Source organism: Phoenix dactylifera, chromosome 13 (genome assembly GCF_051530095.1).
Source record: "Phoenix dactylifera cultivar Ajwa chromosome 13, Ajwa_hap1_PhDact_Kaust_v1.1, whole genome shotgun sequence".
In the NCBI taxonomy this organism is placed as follows: domain Eukaryota; kingdom Viridiplantae; phylum Streptophyta; class Magnoliopsida; order Arecales; family Arecaceae; genus Phoenix; species Phoenix dactylifera.
This window is the reverse complement of record NC_143202.1, coordinates 5,232,965-5,251,535: the sequence shown is the minus strand read 5'-3', so window position 1 is coordinate 5,251,535 and position 18,571 is coordinate 5,232,965. Positions and strand designations below refer to the sequence as shown.

Genomic DNA, 18,571 nt, shown 5'->3' with positions numbered 1-18,571 from the left:
GGCTACACCGAGCCACTTTTATCAAGGTCGACTTCTTCCTACCTGGGGGGAGTTGGTGCGGACACCAGTGCCAGGTCACCCATCACTCGAGTTTACGATCGCCGCAGAAGGATGGTCCAACCAGTTTAATTTTATTCTGGGAGTGATTTTATGTTATTTGGGTTTATTAGGGTATTTTGTTGTTTGACAGCCTTTAGGGCTTATTTTGGTATTTTATTATTTTGAGGATCTTTTGTGAGGCTTCATAGCTTTAGGGTTTTTGGGCATTTTTGGGTCTATAAATATGTTAGAAGGTATATCGTTTAGGATTATGCTATGAATGAAATAAAAATTGATTCTCTTTCTTCAAGCTCTGGCGTGTGAAACTCTGAGTGGAGCTAGATGCGAAGCCTAGTTCTTCAACCCTCTTTCTCCCTCCTCTCTTCTTCTTCCCTATTTCTCCTCTCTCCCTTTTCTCTCTTCCTTTCTCTTCCTGCTGTCCTGCATCAATCTTTTCATATGCTCTAAGAAAATGTAAAGAATGCACTATGCTTATGACATAATTATCGTCCATTATTGCCGCTACTTAAATAATCAAGGGGGTTAATGAAAGAAAGAAATCTATCATTTACATGAAGATGCCAAAGTTAACTGACAAATGCAGAAATACATTACACAGTAACCCAAAATTGGAAGTAAGTAGTTCAATTATTTGGCAAATTCAACAAGCCAATACGTACAAAACTTAATGTGTTCTTGCATGCAACAAGGCAACATTCTTTTTTAGTTGAACATCAGGAAATTAGAAGTACAAGCAGAAAAGGGAAGGTCATTGAACTGGCATCTATAACAAGCTCGAAATGAGACATTAATAAAGCATGCTTTCTAAGTTCCATAGAACAGCATGTACTCATCAAGCGCTAGTTCCAAGATAGTAATTATACAAGCATAATGCCCCATGCCCTAAGTTTATGATATTCAAAACCTAAATGTACGAGTTCTGTTTTAAATTAAAACTAGAAGGAATTTAATAAAACATTCGGCAGAACAGTAAGAATCCAACCGCAAACTACAACCAAAGAAAGCAAGTAGAATATTTACAACAACATAGAAGCTCAAGTAACTTCATTTATTTTCCATTTTGGCATATAGGGAAGGAGGGGATGAAAGGCACATGAGAATAATAGTCTTACCAGAACTCTGCCATTTCACTTGATGGAATCTGCTTTGATAAGGATTCATAAAATATCCGCAAGGGTTCTCTCTGCCATGAAGAATCCACAGCCACAGCGTAAGAAATTTTTCCAAAGGAATTTATCACCTCAGAATAAGTAGAAATAAGGAAGTGAATGTGCAAGTCTGTAACCTCTTCAGGAGGATCATACTTCTGGCCGGCCAAGGAATAGACTTTCTTCTGAGCCCTCACTTTGACAGCCGTTGTTTTGATTGTTTTGGCAACAGTTCTCGCAGAAGTTGATGACGATTTTTCTTTCACCTTCGTTCCAGAATCAAAACTTACATAAATCAAACAGAGGAAATACATGCAAAGAGGAAGAATTAAGTAAATGAGCACCCAAATTGGATTTAAGGGATTGCAAGAAATTTTAATTATTTCACTGTTGATTTAAAAAGCCAGAAGTTAAAATTATGGGGGACCAACAGAAAAGAAAATTATTGCATTCCAGAACCTCCATCAAGATGAACTCTAACATGAACATAATCCAAGAAGGCCCAATTTATTTTAGACTAAATCAAGAAGAAATAGAAGAGAATAAATATGCATTAATTTTTAAAGAAAAATAAACGTCAAATTTTGGGATCTGAAATCGAAACAAGACAGCATAGAGAACAAGTATTCCATCACCACAAATCACTAGAGAACACTACAAGCAAGCAATTTCCTGCCAAATTCTCAACCGGATAATCCAGGAAACAGAGGAACACACCACAAAATCAAAATCTACCCTCCAAAGACCACAAATCAAGCAAAAATGGAAAATCTAAGCGACAATTATAGTAAAATTTGATCAAACAGCATGAATCCACGTGTGCACCTCCAGCAAATCCAACTAAAAGTTTATCCTAAAGCCGTCCGACAACAAATCCACATACCGCTACCGATAGATCACAGTAATTCTCAGACAAGATCGAAACTTTCCCAAGACAACACAAGAGCATTCGAGGAATACCCCCTGTTTGGAGGCGACAGTCACAGCTTTCTGCTTGGAGATCGAGACCGCCTTCCCCGATCCATCCACCTTCTTCGCCCTCTCCGACGAGACCACCGCCTTCCCCTTCCCCCCGCCGCCGCTCCCCTTGACCGCCGCGGACGAAGACAATTATATCAGTTCTTATCCATTTTACTACCCGAGGTCGGGGGTGGAGGGCCAAACCGAAGACCCCATTTGGGCCACTCCCAAGGCCCTCAGTATCCCATGGCCGCGGCTCGCTCGACATGCCAAACATGGGGAGGTCCTGGCCAACAGGCAGGGAGGTCCCCAACCCTGACTCCAACTCCTGACAGGGTGGGCTGTATTGGAAAGGCCCTGCTGGTACCTCGGGGGGCTAACCAGGGTATGCTTGTCCTGGGCCAGCAAGTCCAGCTTAGTCAGAACCCCCGACCCCAAGGCTGACTGGGCCAGTGGGCCCACCACAACCTAGGCCTGTGGGCCCCCCATGTCCTGGCCCTATGGCCCCCTACAGGCTAGGCCTAAGGGGCCTCGGCTCGCGGCCAGCCCCAGGGCCCAGCACCACCAGGGCCTGCAGATGGGCCCGCGGGCCCTACGCGTCCAAGAGCCTCGCGCCTCAATCACGGGGGCGCGGCCCCAGCACCAAGCGCGCCCTCGGCGCGGGGCGCAGACCCAGCACCGGCACGGTACGCGCCGTCGACGCGAGGCGCGCCGTCAACATGAGGCTCTCTCCCTTCGGGCCTCGTACGCAGTGTTAGAGCAAGCGCCGTTCCCTTTATATAAAATAAATAAATAAATAAAGTTATATTTTGACCTCTCAACTTTCTCAACGTCTCACATGCACCCTTATATTTTAACAAGTCTCAATTGGTTGCTTAAAATTACTTCTGTTGCAATGAAACCTGTCAGCTATCCCTGATATTAAGATATTACAGCATATGACCAACACACAATGACTTCAAATTAATTTAGAACTAAAATACCCCGATATTTTAGGATTAAGAGTCGTTCATGGGACTCCACTAAATCCATTCTTCTCCTTTGTCTCCTCTCCGCCACTACTCTGAATCAAGTTCAATATCTAGATGTGATGAGATGGGAAGAGATAAATGGAACTAGAACAAATCCATCGTGACCTCGTGGCCCCATCCCCCCCATATCCATCTTCAGCCCCCCAATCTCTCTCTAAGGGCTCGATCCATTGACTGGCCCAATGTCCTCCTCGCACGAATCTTAGAGCAAAGAAAGAAAAACATTATTTATGCCTCATGTGTCTTGGAAGAAGTAGACTTTTTTCAGGAGTTTGTCTTCTTCCCAAACTTCATCGGGCACGAGGAGTCTGGTGCTTCGTCGGAGATGAGGTATGACCACTAAACCCATTTCCCCCTTCTTCACAGTTCTAAGGCCACCATTATCGGCCATTTTTGAATCGACTGATGGCTAGAACTCCTTGAAAATAGGGTCTCCCCTGTTTTTATGGCTCTTCAGATATCCTACTAAAATTTTAGTGCCTTCTTTGTTGGTTACCCTAAAGAAACTAAAGGATATTACTTCTACTTTGCTGAAGAACAAAAGTTGTTCGTAAGTAATAGAGCTATTTTCTTAGAGAAAGAATTTCTTAGTGAAGGAACTAAAAGCTCTAATGTTGAGCTTAGGAAAGTTCAACATGTAGAAGATCCGACACCATCCACTGAACCAATTGAGTTGGATTTGATTAGATCAGATCCAGAACCCATCTTAGATGCACCATTAAGGCGATCAGATAGAGTACCACGTCAGCCGGACAGATACTACGGTTTCTTGGTCCGGGATGGGGATCCTGTCGAACTTGATGAAAACGATGAGGATCCGATCACCTACATGGATGCGATGCAGAGGTATGACTCTGATGCATGGCTTGGAGCCATGCAATCCGAAATGGAATCCATGAAGGTCAATGATGTATGGACATTAGTTGACCCACCCGAAAGGATTAAACCCAACGTTGGGGACACGTAGTCATTCTTTGTTTTGATCGGTGGTGATGTGACGTTGGAAAGATCGAGCACGCGGACGAGGTTCCCTAGAAGAAATAAAAGGCTGCCCGAACAAACTCCCCCTCTCTTTATCTGTGGGCTCGCCAGCTGACCCAAACATTTGATGGGGACTCCTTTTACACGAAATAAAAAAAAATAATTTCTCGAGTAACTATAAAAAATTATATTCTGCATCACATAGCGGTGCACCAATATAAATAATTAATAAATAAAATCTATAGAAACAAACGATTGTGATTGAAGTGCTGCACGTGGTGTACGATATAATTTCTTAATAACTATTGCTCCATTTTTTTCTCTTATACATACATACATATAGAGAGAGAGAATGCTATTGGTCCAGTGTGCATCATTCACCACCCATGCATCAGTGCAAATGTTTCTTTTACCAGCCTTGCCAATCTCAGATTTTGATGTAAAGAATTAAAGACCTATTTTTTATTAAAAGTATAATAGAAATTATATATAATATTTAAAAAAAAAGTAGGTGGCTAATCAAACATAAGTATTTTATAAATCTGTTGTGTTTTATGGCAAACTAATATGCTAAAAATACTTTATTTTTAATTAATTAGGGCAAAAAAAAATATAATGAACTAGACTCTCAAGATGGCCTAATTGACCAAGAAACACAACCATATTCCAAGTGGAAGCTACTTATATCAATTCGATTACCTCTTATGAAGAGCTCAAGTTGCAAACACTAAGACCTAATTAACCAATATTAAGTCAATAGGTCTTCCACTGTAGTAGAGCTGCTAAGGTCTTTCTAATGTTGATTTGTCTCGGCTGGATACAGTGGTCAAGTTGCATTGGGGGGCTGGACCTCTCTATAGACATGAGATGTTGTAGGATAAAGGTGGGGTTGGGCACCAATAACTGTTAGGTGAGGACCCAATGACGACTTTATTCCTACGGTTATACGGTGGGTCTGACTTAACTAAGAAATAGGACCAATAACTGTTAGGTGAGGTCTTCATGGCTTAGAGACCAAGTTGCACTGCAACATGCTTGAGAAGCATTGTACAAGAGTTGTACACTCATCCATCTATGTGTCACCAATAACTGTTAGGTGAGGTGCCATGTAGATTGATGAGACCGCAGTACCTACTAGAAACCCTAGTCGCGTAGGATTTCCGTTTTCTTACCAGGGGATTGTAAGAAATTCGAGAAAATAGTGGGAGGTACATTTGTTCTAAAAGTTCTTAGAACAGATTAAGGATCAAGTACAAAAGTCTAACTAGAATCTTTACTCTCTGCAGATCATAATGTCAGCCTCAAACCCTTTGACCCGTATTCTTGAAACCAACCGATTGACTAGTACCAATTACAGAGACTAGCTTAGAAATCTCAAAATTGTTCTGAATTGCGAGAAAATAGGCTATGTGCTCGACAATGACATCCCCACATTACTAGCACGTCCGACTACTGATCAGCGTGTGATGCATGAAAAGTGGACAGACGATGACATTAGGGTCAAGTGCATGAAGGTTAATTCCTTGCTAGTAAGAAGGCACTTCTTCATAAAATTTTAATAGTCTTGGGTTTATTCACTCTATCCCCTGTATCCCATAATTGTGCAATCTCTGCGAGAGAATCTAAATAGTCCCATGCCTCATCGGGTTGCTTTTCCAAAAATAGACCATTGCACATAGTCTCTATAAATTGTTTTAACTGTGGAGACAACCCTTCGTAAAAGAAACTAATGGTTCTTCATGTTTCAAACCCATGATGAGGACAAGAGAGAAGCAAATCTTTAAATCTCTCCCAGCATTCATAAAATGTTTCATGGTCTTTTTGTTGGAAATTACTAATGTGCCTTTTCAAAAAGTTAGTCCTTTGTGCGGGAAAGAATTTTTTCAGGAATTCTCTTTGCATATCATGCCATGTTCCTAGCGATCTAGGTCTCAAGGAGTTCAGCCATGTTTTGGCTTTATCCTTTAAGGAAAAAGGGAACAAGGTCAATTTAAGGACATCTTCTGATACATTTGGCACTCTAAATGTGATGCTAATTTTCTCAAAATCCTTAAGGTGAAGATAAGGGTTCTCGGATTCCATTCCATGATACTTTGGCAGCAATTGAATTACTCCTGGTTTGATTTCAAAGTGTCCTACGTTTTCAGAAATAATCATGCATGAAGGTTGACTAGTCCTAGTGGGGTGTAAGTATTGTCGAAGTGTCATAACTGGGGGTCTACCTTCATCACCATGGTGACTTCCTACATCATCAGGAAAATTTGCCATCTCACAAGGTGCGAGATACTGCGAAGGAATTTCAAGGATGTGTCCTAAGGGATGATCTAAAGTTGTACGACTAAATCGACTGGTGTCGTCCCTATTCCAACCTAGCATACAAAATTTAATTAAAATTATATATATATATATATATATATATATATTTAATAAATATAAATATAAGTACCAACTAAAGATACCCTAAAACGACATCCTAAAAAAAAATCTATTCACAATCACACATGCAACTAAACATTACACCTCAATTTCTAATGTTTTTCTTAAATTTCTAGACAGCTCCTAACTGGTTTGAAGAGGGCACCTAAGCCTCCAATCCGGTCTAATGAACCGAGTTGACCAGGTAAGCTCCCAGGTAAGTGGAGGGGTCACGATGCGTTCGCAAAGGTCCCACTTAAAACCCACTTGCCTCGAACAGATGAACTGTCTTCCTTATAGGGACAAAGCTTGCCTAGACATCAACTAAGCCACAGAGCGAAATTGGTGCAACTTTCGGTGGTATTCGTCCTATTGAGCTCGAATGTCCTTAGGGGCCAACGTCTAGTTGATTTTAATTAAGCTTAGGATATTTATGCAATGGGGTGATTTTTGGGCTAAGAACAAGTGATGAAATCCCGACCTTATCTTTTTAAATGGGTTCAGCCCTTAGAATATTTTATGCTGATGCCTTATACTATATGCAACAATAAAGAGTTTTTTTTTTAATGTTTTATGATATGTCATTAAATTTCATTGAATAGGTGATCAAGCAAATTATTTATTTATTTTTTAAAAAAAATTTTATGAGTTGAAGTTTGAAATTTGAATTCTGAAATTTGAAATTTGAAATTTTAGATTTTTTCTCTTTTTTTTTAATTTTTGAATAATCATCCTTGATCTTTTCTTAAAGTTTTTTTTTCTTAAATTTTCAATTAGCAACAAGGGTTAATTTGATATAATAACAATAAAATTCTGATTCTAAAACAATTAAATGCAGAAAATTCAAAACAGAAAGTAGCAAAGTTTCGTATTAATATAATGGTCTTAAAGAATTTTCAATCAGATTTCAAATTTGAGTTCAATCAGACGGTTAATTGCTTTGATATCAGAGTTTGATGCGGAAGAGGCATACGGCTGGATGAGGCTGTGGCTCGTAAGGTGAACGGGATGAGCGGACGAGGAGTGCGTTCGTGAGGAGCATCCTAGCCAGCTGCGAGATACCCAGACGCGGACGCTGAGGATTGTGAGACGCGCTGGATGGGGAAGGAAATCGTGAGAGCTGGACGTGGAAGCTTGGATGCGGACGGATGAGACTTGGGAGGAGCGGACGGACGTATGGGATCGCACGAGATTGTCGACGAAGAAGCCTGCCGCGGGATCTTTGGCATGCATTGCGAGAGGGTCGTGGACGGCTGGGAAAGGGAATGCTCAATCTGGGAAGTCCTTGATTTGGAATCAGAAAGCTGACTGCAGATGGCTGGATTGGGGGCTTGGACAGCTGAAGATGAAGCGTGGGATAGCCAGCCAATACTCGGGATAATTCCCCAATTACACGTGATCTTTCTTTATTTTGATCCCCAATGTGCTCAAGAAGCTGTGGCATCTAGGCTTGTGTAGCTCCGGTGCAAGTGTGCTTGACCAGATTCAATTACGCTCCTAACATCATCAGGCTTGGAGCCATGCCTTATCCCAAACTATACAAAATGCGTATTTAAACTCTAATTTACGATAACCTGTGCCAACAAAAATATAATATTAAATCAGCCATATTATCATTGTCTTGTTAGCAATAATACTAATTTAAGTGGTATGTAGATCGCACTTTTGTGCTCTCATCAGTACCCTTGTTCTCTAACAAGCACCTGCACTCTCACGTCAGTGTTCCTACACTGTGGACTCGAGTCTCGTCCATCCATAAGAAAAGCGATCTGTGCACTGATCGGATCGATCACCGTCCTCGTGATGATCCATTGATCATGAGCATTTAGAAATTAATCACCAATGATACATGGCTCAAATTCTCAACTCTTGAGAATATGTATCATCATCTTATTAATTTCTTGGACGATTCATAGACACATAAACAATATGAATGAAAAGATGCCCATTTATTATTCAATAATAATAAAGTCAAGTACAAATTTATGTCCCAGAGAAAATAATGTGTCTGCCAGATTGGCTTCTAGGGCATACATCTAACAACTACATGCTGCTAGGTGTCACTGGTGGATGGTGGGACTCACAGGGATTATCTCGATGATCGATAAACCCTAATGAGTAGAGTTGGAATCGTTCCAATCCATTGAAAGGAGTTTTCAATGATATTGTGATAGAGATCATAATATATTTCACTACCAGTCAGAATAGAACCTATGGGGTCACACACATTAGAAGTATTGACCGATCCGATGGTTGGATCGTGATTAGGAATCACAAGTAATCAATTCGATTGATAATCAGTTGAAGAAGGAATAATGGAATTAATTAATTGGACTTAAACACAAAACCTACTTCGAGTAGGATTCCTAGAGTCCTAATTGGATTGGGACTGGGAATCCTAGTTGGAGTAGGACTGGGATTCCTACTTGGAGTAGGATTCCTACAATCCTAATGAGATTAGGAGTTTGGAATTAAAATTGGATTCCTACTTGGAATAGGATTCCTAGAGTCCTAATCGGATTAGGACTTCGGATTCAAATTAGAGTCCTAATTGGATTAGGACCAAAATTAAATAAGTCCTAATTGGATTAGGATTTCTTAAGTCCTAATTAATTATTAATCTAATGAATCAACAAGACTCGTAATTGGATTAGGATTGAAGGGGTCAATTGAGTCATGGTTCATTAAGTTCTAATTGGATTAGGACTTACCTAGATTAAACCCAAATTGGTTCACCCTTGGTCCAAGCCTAATTAGATTAGGACCTAACCATAAGTGACCTTCCTAATCCTCCTTAAAGGAGGATTAGGTTAACCATGAAGGAGGGGCACATGCCCCCCCTCCTTTTCCTTGCTTGGTGCGGCAAAGAAGAGGGGTCGGCGCCACTTGGAATTGATTCCTTTGCAGCTACGGAATCAGCTAGTTGAGAATGCGCCAGTCGTCTGCTGTGGTAAAAAAAAAATAAACACTATGTATCTTTGTAAAATCTAGGTGTTTCATAACTACTATGATTGCTGCAGAATTTGCTCCAACTTTTTTTGTGAGGAAAAGAGGACTGGAACGTCTTAAGTTTTATTTATTGGAGAAAAGAACATAAGAGTTACAATCAAGTCATTAGCCTCCTTATTGGTAGGTAAAGGTAAGCAGCACTGGGAACGTGCATGCTCCAAAGTTCATGTAGGCTGAAGACTACGTCCAATAGTGCTACGAAAATGCAAATCCATGTTAAGACAATACCGGGAAGAGCCTCCATTCTTTAGGTTTTGATGCTCCTAGGTTTTGATGCCAATACCCCAACAGAGACGTATGAGTAGTCACAAGCAGTATATTAGTGAGATTGTGGCAACTGCCAGGCACAGTTTACATATACTTTTTCATAAGTTGTTAATGTCACTCATTTCGATTTTTCTGTTTTGAAACATATCTTGCTCATTTGAAAAGTCGGAGCTGAGTGTAAACTGCTGTAGGTAGAAGCCAACATACATGTATGCTGTTTGACAATACATAGCCTCCTTGAAGTGCTTATTTATAAACAACAACAAAAAAAAAAATCAGCATCAGAAGTCCCCAAGACTCTCAAGTTGCTTCTTTTGTAGCTGTTTGAGCATAAACATGGATATTAGAAATTTCTGTGGCCTAATATTGACCCATAATTTGCTCTGAAACCATTAGGATAATTGAAAATGCTAACTGGAGACCTCATGATTGTCAATTTAATAAACCTTTGCATCCCTCTTCTACACTTTGGGTTTTCTTTTTTCCTTTGGTTCTCTAGCCCATGATATAACATAATGCACATGAAACTGGCTCACATTGTTCCTACAATTTTAGACAATCATGGGCTTCTAAGACCAATCTATTGAAAAGAAGAAATTGTGAATAGAGGAAGAACAGATATCATAGTATCTTTCATGTTTTAAAAGATCATATTTTTTGCAGTACTATCTGTAAACTTGACTTATACTATGGTGAATTGGTCCTAACTTCCTCTAGTTTTAGATAAATCGCTTAAAGAATTAGAAGGCCTGGTATACTGCGATGTGTGATTTGATCAAAATTTGCATTTTACAGATTCGGACGTAGAAACTATCATCCCAATCAGATTGAATGGGATGCCCCGACTCTGACATGTATTTTGGAAAAAGTAACATGAAACTCAGAATTATGGGTATATTCAATACTTCCAAATGAAAGGGGAATTGATCCATGTATCTGATCGTGATGTCAAGTTCGTTAGCTATTTTTGGAAGACACTGTGGGCGAAGCTTGGCACCCGTCTTTCTTTTCCAGCGCCTATCATCCCCAAACCGATGGGCAAACTGAGGTGGTCACAGCCTTGGAAACCTTCTTCGATGCTTAGTTCGAGATCATATTAAATCTTGGGATTTAATCTTGCTACATGCTGAGTTTGCCTACAACAGCAGCATCAACCGGACTACGGGTTTCCTGTCTTCCTTGATTTCAGAAATCTTCTTGGTGTAATGAACTCGTACGGCTACTGGAGCTCGCCTGCTTTGAGCCCGAGAAGGGTCAGTTGTGTCCTCTTTGAACGGTTTCAACAGGGACACGTGGAACACCGGATGCACTTTCGGCTTGGAAGGTAGCGACAATCGGTATGCTGTCTCTCCAAGTCGATGTGTGATGATGAAGGGACCTTCATACCTCCTCACAAGTGCTTTGTGGTAGCCCGACTTCAATCTCATGTGATGGTAAAGCTTCACCAGTACTTGATCACCAACCTGAAATTTGCTGCCCGCCGCTTTATGTCAGCCCACTTCTTCATCCGTTTGGTCGCCTTCCACAAGGAGACCTGAACCACATCTGTATCCTCCTTCAGATCCCTCACGAACCTGTAGGCGGTCGGACTACGTCCCATGTAGTCCGCTGCAATACTTCCCGGAGTGCCTGGTTGCAGCCCTGTAATCACCTCGAATGGTGATTTACCTGTCGACTCCGATAGCTGTAAGTTGTAGCTGAATTGGGCTTGGTCCAAGAGTCGCACCCAATCCCGCTGGTTGCCACTTACATAGTGCTGGGAAGCGCTAACAAAGTTCCGAGGGACAATCACCTTAAACTTTGGGTACTCATAGTGCAAATGCAAAAATGTATTAGGCCAAACCTATGAGGAACTAGGCTCATTTAATTGCCCAATTCTCTGGCTGTGATTCCTACTCCTCCAAGCCGTGGCCAATTAAAACCTTCATGGAACCAGTCAATTAAAACCTTGCGGAGTTTACCTGACCATAGTCATACTTTAGGATAGGCCTAGGCCGATTCTCTGAATTTAAAGGTGATGATCATGGATTCTAATTAGGTCGTATTACAAGCACATGCACGTCAATCGATCAATTGGTCTTTAACTCTTGAATTGGTTCCAAGCCTCCTTGATTCGATCCTTGATCAACTCTTGATCCAATCGCCATCAACCGCTTAGATCGCCGTTCATCTCATGCCTTGTCTTCAACTTGATCGTTGACGTACATCATATCATAGAAATACAACCAGATGTAAAATAAAAATAATAATAAATTACATCCCCTTTTAGGAGGCACGCAGGCCTCTCAAAATATCAAATAAGATGCATGCAAGCATCTGAAAAATTACATAACCCTACTTATAAATGGTATATCATTGCTTGATTTTTTGCCCTAATAACATTTGCGCTGATATAAGTGAGGCCTAGTAGTAATGTCTAGCGTATGAGATGGAAACGCCGCTCTATATGCTTGGACTTCTGATGAGACCTTGGCTCCTTAGCAAGGGCTATGGTGCCATTATTATCGCAGTAGAGTGTTATGGCATCTGATGACATTACATCCATTCCGCAATGAATTTCTTGAACCAGAAGCCTTTCTTAGCAACTTCGGAGGCGGCGATGTATTCAGCTTCTAATTACATAAGTTCTAGTATTTCGATAATATTTACAGCTTAAATGTGGTCAAAAGCTGCTGGGTGAAGTATAATAATTATTTTCACTGGAACTATGTACAATAATGGGGCTGTTTTTTGGGATTTCATTCATGTGAAACATGATAGAACTGATGGTAAATAAGGCAATAGTTGCTTTGTGGTTTGTCATATTTTTACAGGAATAATAATTATTTACAGGTACAAGAAGGAAACTTCAGTTTCAATCAGTCAGATTCCTGACACAATTATAGTGACACAGTTTCATAAATGTAGATGTTAATGATGTCATTTTCTGTCATTGCTTTTCCAGAAATGGCATACATTGTCTGCCCAACACTCTGGTTTATTTATTAATTCCTGGTGAGGTCGGGCTTTGGGAGGAAGAGGGAGAGGAGGGAGGAGTAGGCCGAGAGAGGGAGAGAGCGAGGGCGAAGGGGGAGAAAGGAGTGGAGGAGGTCGCCGACGATGCGGGCGGCGAGGGTCGGGGGGAGAAGGGAGAGGTAGGAGAAAGGATTAGGATTAGGGTTCGGGTTGGAGTGGAGGAGGTTGGGGATTTGGAGGTAGTCCCGGGATTCGACGGCGGACCGGATGGAGCGCTGGAGCGGGGTTTCGTTGGTGGTGGTGGTGGAGGCGGAGGAGAAGCAGCGGCGTTGCAGATAGCGAAGCAAGCAGAAGGGCCGCACCGCCGACGGGGCCATTAGGTACGCATTTCTTCCTTGTACTCCGCCTCAGGCCTCGGGGGCGTGGTTTTGGTACCTTGGCAAGATTGCAATATACCGGGGACTCAGCCAAAAATCAACCAATTGCACATTTTCATATCCCGAGGCCACGGCCTCATAGACTAACTCCTGTGCACAGACTAACTGAAGTGATATGCGCTAAATGGTTGATCATATTTTAATTAGCTTGGTCCTTTTTTCTCTTTTAAGTGTAGATTTTTCTCTTCCTAGAAAGATAAGGTGGATCCAGTAGAAAGCGAGTAGGCAAAATAGAATAGTAAGGATGAATATAGTTGCAGAACAAAGAACTTGAAGATTATCAAAAAAGAAGGATTGTTCAAGAAGCATGGCTAGGAATTCCATTCATGTGGTCAACCATTAAGGAAAGCTAAACACCATTGCCTATGAATGCTCTGCAAACGCTAATCAAAATCAATTGTCTGATGCTAAATGGAATGCAAGCTTAACAATATGTAGACCTGATAATTTACCAAGTATTATTTTGGAGGGAGAAGATGCGTGATCAATTATGGAAAGTGTTACTTCTAGAGGATACGTCGCATCAATAATTGATCAAAGTATAATTTGTTTCTTGGAAATAAATGCTTGGTTCAACCATTTTATAATGTTCATTAATATTGGATTTTCTTAATGTGCAAAAGGGACACAATTCAAGAGCCAGATTTTATTGCAAACTTGGCTGGTTGGCAATTGTTTAGTCAAGAAGGCTCCAGCACTTTTGGCTATAAAAAATCAAGGTTTTTTTTTTATAATGTCAAGCTTTTTGCTGTGATACTGTCCAATGCTAGGACATTATGGAAAAAAGAAGTTATCATCTTTTTTAAAGGAAACTTTAGGGACCCATTAAATCTTGCATCACCTGAATATGAATGCCAGTATTGTGGAGCTTTATTTTGGTATGAACAAGGTATCCATAAATCACGTAATACAACTAGACAAGCATTTACTTTATGTTGCCAAGAAGGAAGAGTAGGCTTTCCGTTGTAATAACAGACTCTTAACTTTTTTGGATAGTTTGTTTGATTTTAATGGAGGGAGAAGAGCTTAAAAATTTTAGGAAGAAATAAAAGGAGTGGCCCAAATGAGTTCCAAGCCGGGCTGAACTAATTCAGTCCCTGATGCTTTGAGTAGGAAGGCACAACTGGCTGCAGTCTCTTCCTTTTCCAGACCAGCAAGTAACCTAATGGAGAGGGTCAAGACCGAGATGGAGAAGGATCAATGGGCCACTTCCATGGGTGAACTCATCAAAGACGGCAAGGCATGCCGTTTCTGGACCGAAGGAGCGCTGATTTTGACACGAGGGCGATTTGTCTATGTGCCTTCAGGTGAAGGGCTGAGGCGCGAGGTGTTGCGAGAACACCATGATTCTATGTGGGCCGGACATCAGGGGGTGCATCGGACCCAAGCTCTCATAGATATCGTAATTAAAGAAAATCAAGTTTGTTTGATTTTAATGGAGGGAGAAGAGCTTAAAAATTTTAGGAAGAAATAAAAGGAGTTTACAACACAATGTTTGCATTCACATCGATAGGTGCTAAAATCGATAATGAGATCAATAATAAGTTAGGTCCATATGTATTTTGTATTAACGGATAGGATCATCATAGGATGGATTTGCTGCTACCAGCTAATGGATAGAAGCCTAGATTCACTTAGTCGTATATATATGATATAAAAAATGAGGTTAGCAATGGTTGATCCAAAAGGTTTGATTTTGATGATATAAAATATTTGAGTAGAAAGATTACTGATAGTATTTTTTTGGAGTATTTAAGATTGCATATAGAAAGCAAAGACAATCCCAAAATGATTCAAATATATATAGAAGAATGCAACCTAAAATGCTTAAGATGGAAAGGATGTAATAAGATTTTATGAACTATATAAAATGAGTTGACCCCAAGTCATAAGGAGTCAACCTCTAAACGCCCATAGGCTTAGATGGAAGATGTTATTTTTGAAGGAATTCAAGAGTCGACCCTAGAGGTATACAAGTCGATTGCAGTACAATGGAGCAGACTAGCAGACTTTCACAAGTCGATCTCTGAACCAATCGAGTCAAACCTAGAACAATTTTAGGCGAAAGACGAAAAGGAGTAAAAATTAGCCTCTCTACGAGTCGACCCAAATAGATTACGACTCAACCCTTACCGAGCATGAGTCGACCCCAAAATAAGCCAAGTTGATCCCATATTGGCATTGGACAAAAGACAAAAAGTAATAAAACATAGCCCTTTTGTGAGTTGACCCAAGCAGATCACAACTCGACCCCTGCCAACCATAAGTCAACCCCAAGACAAGTTGAATCAACCCTAGAATGGCTACAAGCAAAAGATAGAATGCAATAAAAATGAGCACTTTTTTGAGTCAACATGAGAAAAAAAAAATTCAACTTCAGAAGATCACGAGTCAACCCTTGAAGATGTCGAGATGACCCCTCTGCATCTGACAACAGTAATGGCTAGTTCTCTAGCAAACTCAGAATAGCTCTATTCACTCCCAACGCTATTTTTTCCCATCCAATGGGTATAAACAATCTTCTAACTACTTTTCACACTACAAGAAAATACATATTCGACGACTAAGATTCTAGTCGCCGAATAGCCATATTTGGTCGCCGAAACCTTTTCGCGCTAGCATACCCTTCGTCGCCGAACCCTAGTCACTGAAAGATTTTGGCGACCAATATTGTGTGGTCACCTAAGGTACACCAATAATGACCAACGTTTGGTTGCCGAAGAAAATTATTAGCGACCAAATCTGTTGTCGCTAATTTCAACGCCTACCAAATAGTTGGTCGTGGAAGGTTTGTCTTCCGCTACCAAAATAATGGTCACTAAATATCTATCTTCCCCCACCAATAGTTTGGTCGCAGAATGTATTAGAATGCATTGGCAACAAATATTTTTTTGTGGCAGAAAGTATTAACCTATATTTAATTAACAATTCAAATTATAAGCTTAATATTTATTTTTGGGCTCGTTCCAAATTCTGTACAACCAACACAGCCTATCCAATATCCATATTGTACAATACATTTGCTCATCCAAATAGAAATATACACAATGTTGGAGAATCCATAATCATTCATTATAAATATCATCATCTATAAGTCTAAAGTCAAGCATACCTATTAACCATACATCAAAATATTTCATCCATACCATATGTTAAGGTAATAATCATCACCAAACACATCAAAATGTAAATTAAAAATTCCAAAATATCTGATCTTGCTATTCATCCAAACAGCCATCATGTAGACAAAAATATTCTTATACCAAAAACTGGATTCTGCTTGTAGACAACTCCACCATGATCATCTGAACAAAAGCTATCCATGTACTAGAAACTAGATTTCACATGCTCATAACTCCACCATGTATCTGAGAAAGTAAAAAAGAATACACAATCAATAACCACATGTGAAAAATAATAAACTAAAATTCAAGTATAAGTTCACAATGACATTTCTCTTAATTTGGTCCAAATTTCTAAATAACCTACGTAATATAAATGAGAATACATACCAACGAGTATTTGTACCATCAGTTGAATACATGGCCCCATCATGATGGATAGATGACTTGTGCGTTTGAGTCTTTCCCTTTAAGAACTCTGTCACTAAACTTGTAAGATGTGCAATTTGCTTCTATTCTTCCTCTCGCTTTTTCTTTTCCTCCTCACGCTCTCTCCTCCCCTGTTCCAATTGCCTCCGCAGCTCCTCACGCTCCATCTTCATCTCCTCCATCTTAGCTTTAAGTTTCTGCAACTCCCCAACGTGGTCTTGTAACACACGACTAGGTGTGGAAGAAGATGAAGAGGGCTTCGGCCCATCCCCAAATCCAAGAATGTATCTTTTTCTTTTTTCAAGTGCTTGCCTAGACATCTCCTCTGATGTTAATTGCACACCGGATTGGGAAGATTCTTCTCGCAAGCTCAACATCTTTGACTATCAATGCAAAGGTAAAAACAAAATTAAATGTATATAACCTTGCAAAAGCAGAAACTGATTTAAATGATTATTGAGATTTTAGATACCTACATGTTTCACGGCGCAAATAGGATCAATCCACTCTTTGTTCTTCTTGGTATGAGTTTTCTTATAGAATTCTGGAAATTCAAGATTTTCATAACCATTAAACTCTGGCTGCAAAGTGTAATTTAGATTAGCATATAGCCACTACATAATAAGAAAACTAGAATAACTGTCAGATCTACTTGCATAAAAGGATTCCAAAAATATACTTGTAGCAAACTAGAATAAAAAATCTACTGGAAGATTATAGGGGTGAACAATATTACCTGTATAGTCATTGTTGCAACAAATGACCGAGATCCTGAACAATGATTGTACTCAAGCTTTTTTCTATTCTTTTTGCCAGCTTTTGATCTCACCTTCAAAAAAATATAAATTAGAAATCTAAAGAAAACATTATGATCAAATATTTTACTTATAAACTCTGAAGCACTAAATATGTAAGTTGCCTTGTGTTCTTTGCTTTTCCACACATCGTCAATTAAGTGGCGCCAATCCTCTTGAGTCACATGTTCGTATGGATGACTATAAGGGTCCACATGTAAGACGTTCTTGATGCTTGTAATGCAATTTCATATTGTGCCTCCCATTTTTGTGAATATTGTAGCATTTTCTGTGAACAGCTTGCTGAGCTACTAGATTGCCATGATAATCATCCGAGATTTTGAACTTGTCCTAAAAATATAAGTAAAATCATTATGTAGTATGATCAATGCAACTATTACAAGTACTTAAAAAAATATTGTGCAATAAATAATTACAAGGACAGATTGTATGATAGCAGATTGAGTAGCCTCGTCTACATGCCGCCACGTCGGTATGCCCTTAATTGGACACATTCTCCTAATATACACCTCCAACAGATTGGTTACCTTTGGGGCATTAATACCACATAAAGCATTCCACTCATCAAGTACTGGAACAGAGAGCTTTTCTCCGCCATTTTGGGCAATGAGTTTATCAATTCCTTTCCCAACTGTCTTACCCCGCACGCGCTTTGATGATGAACCTGCTAAAAATACTTAAATACTTTAGGCCATAAGACAAACCTGCTAGTGATAGACAAAGAGAACGCAAAAAAAAATACAAAACCACTGAAATGCCATCATTTTACCAAGAGTATCTTAGCAATAACAAGATTCAGAAAGATGAGTTTTCTCACTCACGCTGTTGGCAATAATAGGTGGACTTGAAAGCTCGTGGGTTTGCTGGGTAGAAAAGGTGGGGAGCAGAGTAGGTTGGGCAGCCATCACGGGCACAAGTTCAGCATCTCTAGAAGAATTCAGT

General features: G+C 40.1%; 1 protein-coding gene, 1 long non-coding RNA gene and 1 pseudogene across 2 annotated transcripts in view; 1 reads left to right on the top strand and 2 right to left on the bottom strand.

The window, feature by feature from the left end:
• LOC149751432 (uncharacterized) overlaps window positions 1-13,203 on the bottom strand; it is a 99,396-nt gene extending 86,193 nt beyond the window's left edge. The window contains exons 1-4 of the mRNA XM_089927033.1: window positions 12,970-13,203; window positions 2,169-2,318; window positions 1,346-1,474; window positions 1,173-1,243 (exon numbers count right to left, since the gene is read on the bottom strand). Of these exons, the coding sequence (XP_089783159.1) occupies window positions 1,173-1,243; window positions 1,346-1,474; window positions 2,169-2,318; window positions 12,970-13,203 (584 nt within the window). The remainder of the gene's footprint in view (window positions 1-1,172; window positions 1,244-1,345; window positions 1,475-2,168; window positions 2,319-12,969) is intronic.
• Window positions 5,928-6,025, top strand: LOC120105271 (small nucleolar RNA R71; annotated as a pseudogene).
• Window positions 13,204-17,029: 3,826 nt separating the features above from the next.
• Window positions 17,030-17,822, bottom strand: LOC120105269 (uncharacterized). The gene is made up of 3 exons (XR_005507666.3): window positions 17,551-17,822; window positions 17,291-17,358; window positions 17,030-17,197 (listed from the first exon to the last, which is right to left on the bottom strand). It is a non-coding gene; the product is annotated as an uncharacterized LOC120105269 (long non-coding RNA).
• Window positions 17,823-18,571: the final 749 nt, after the last annotated feature.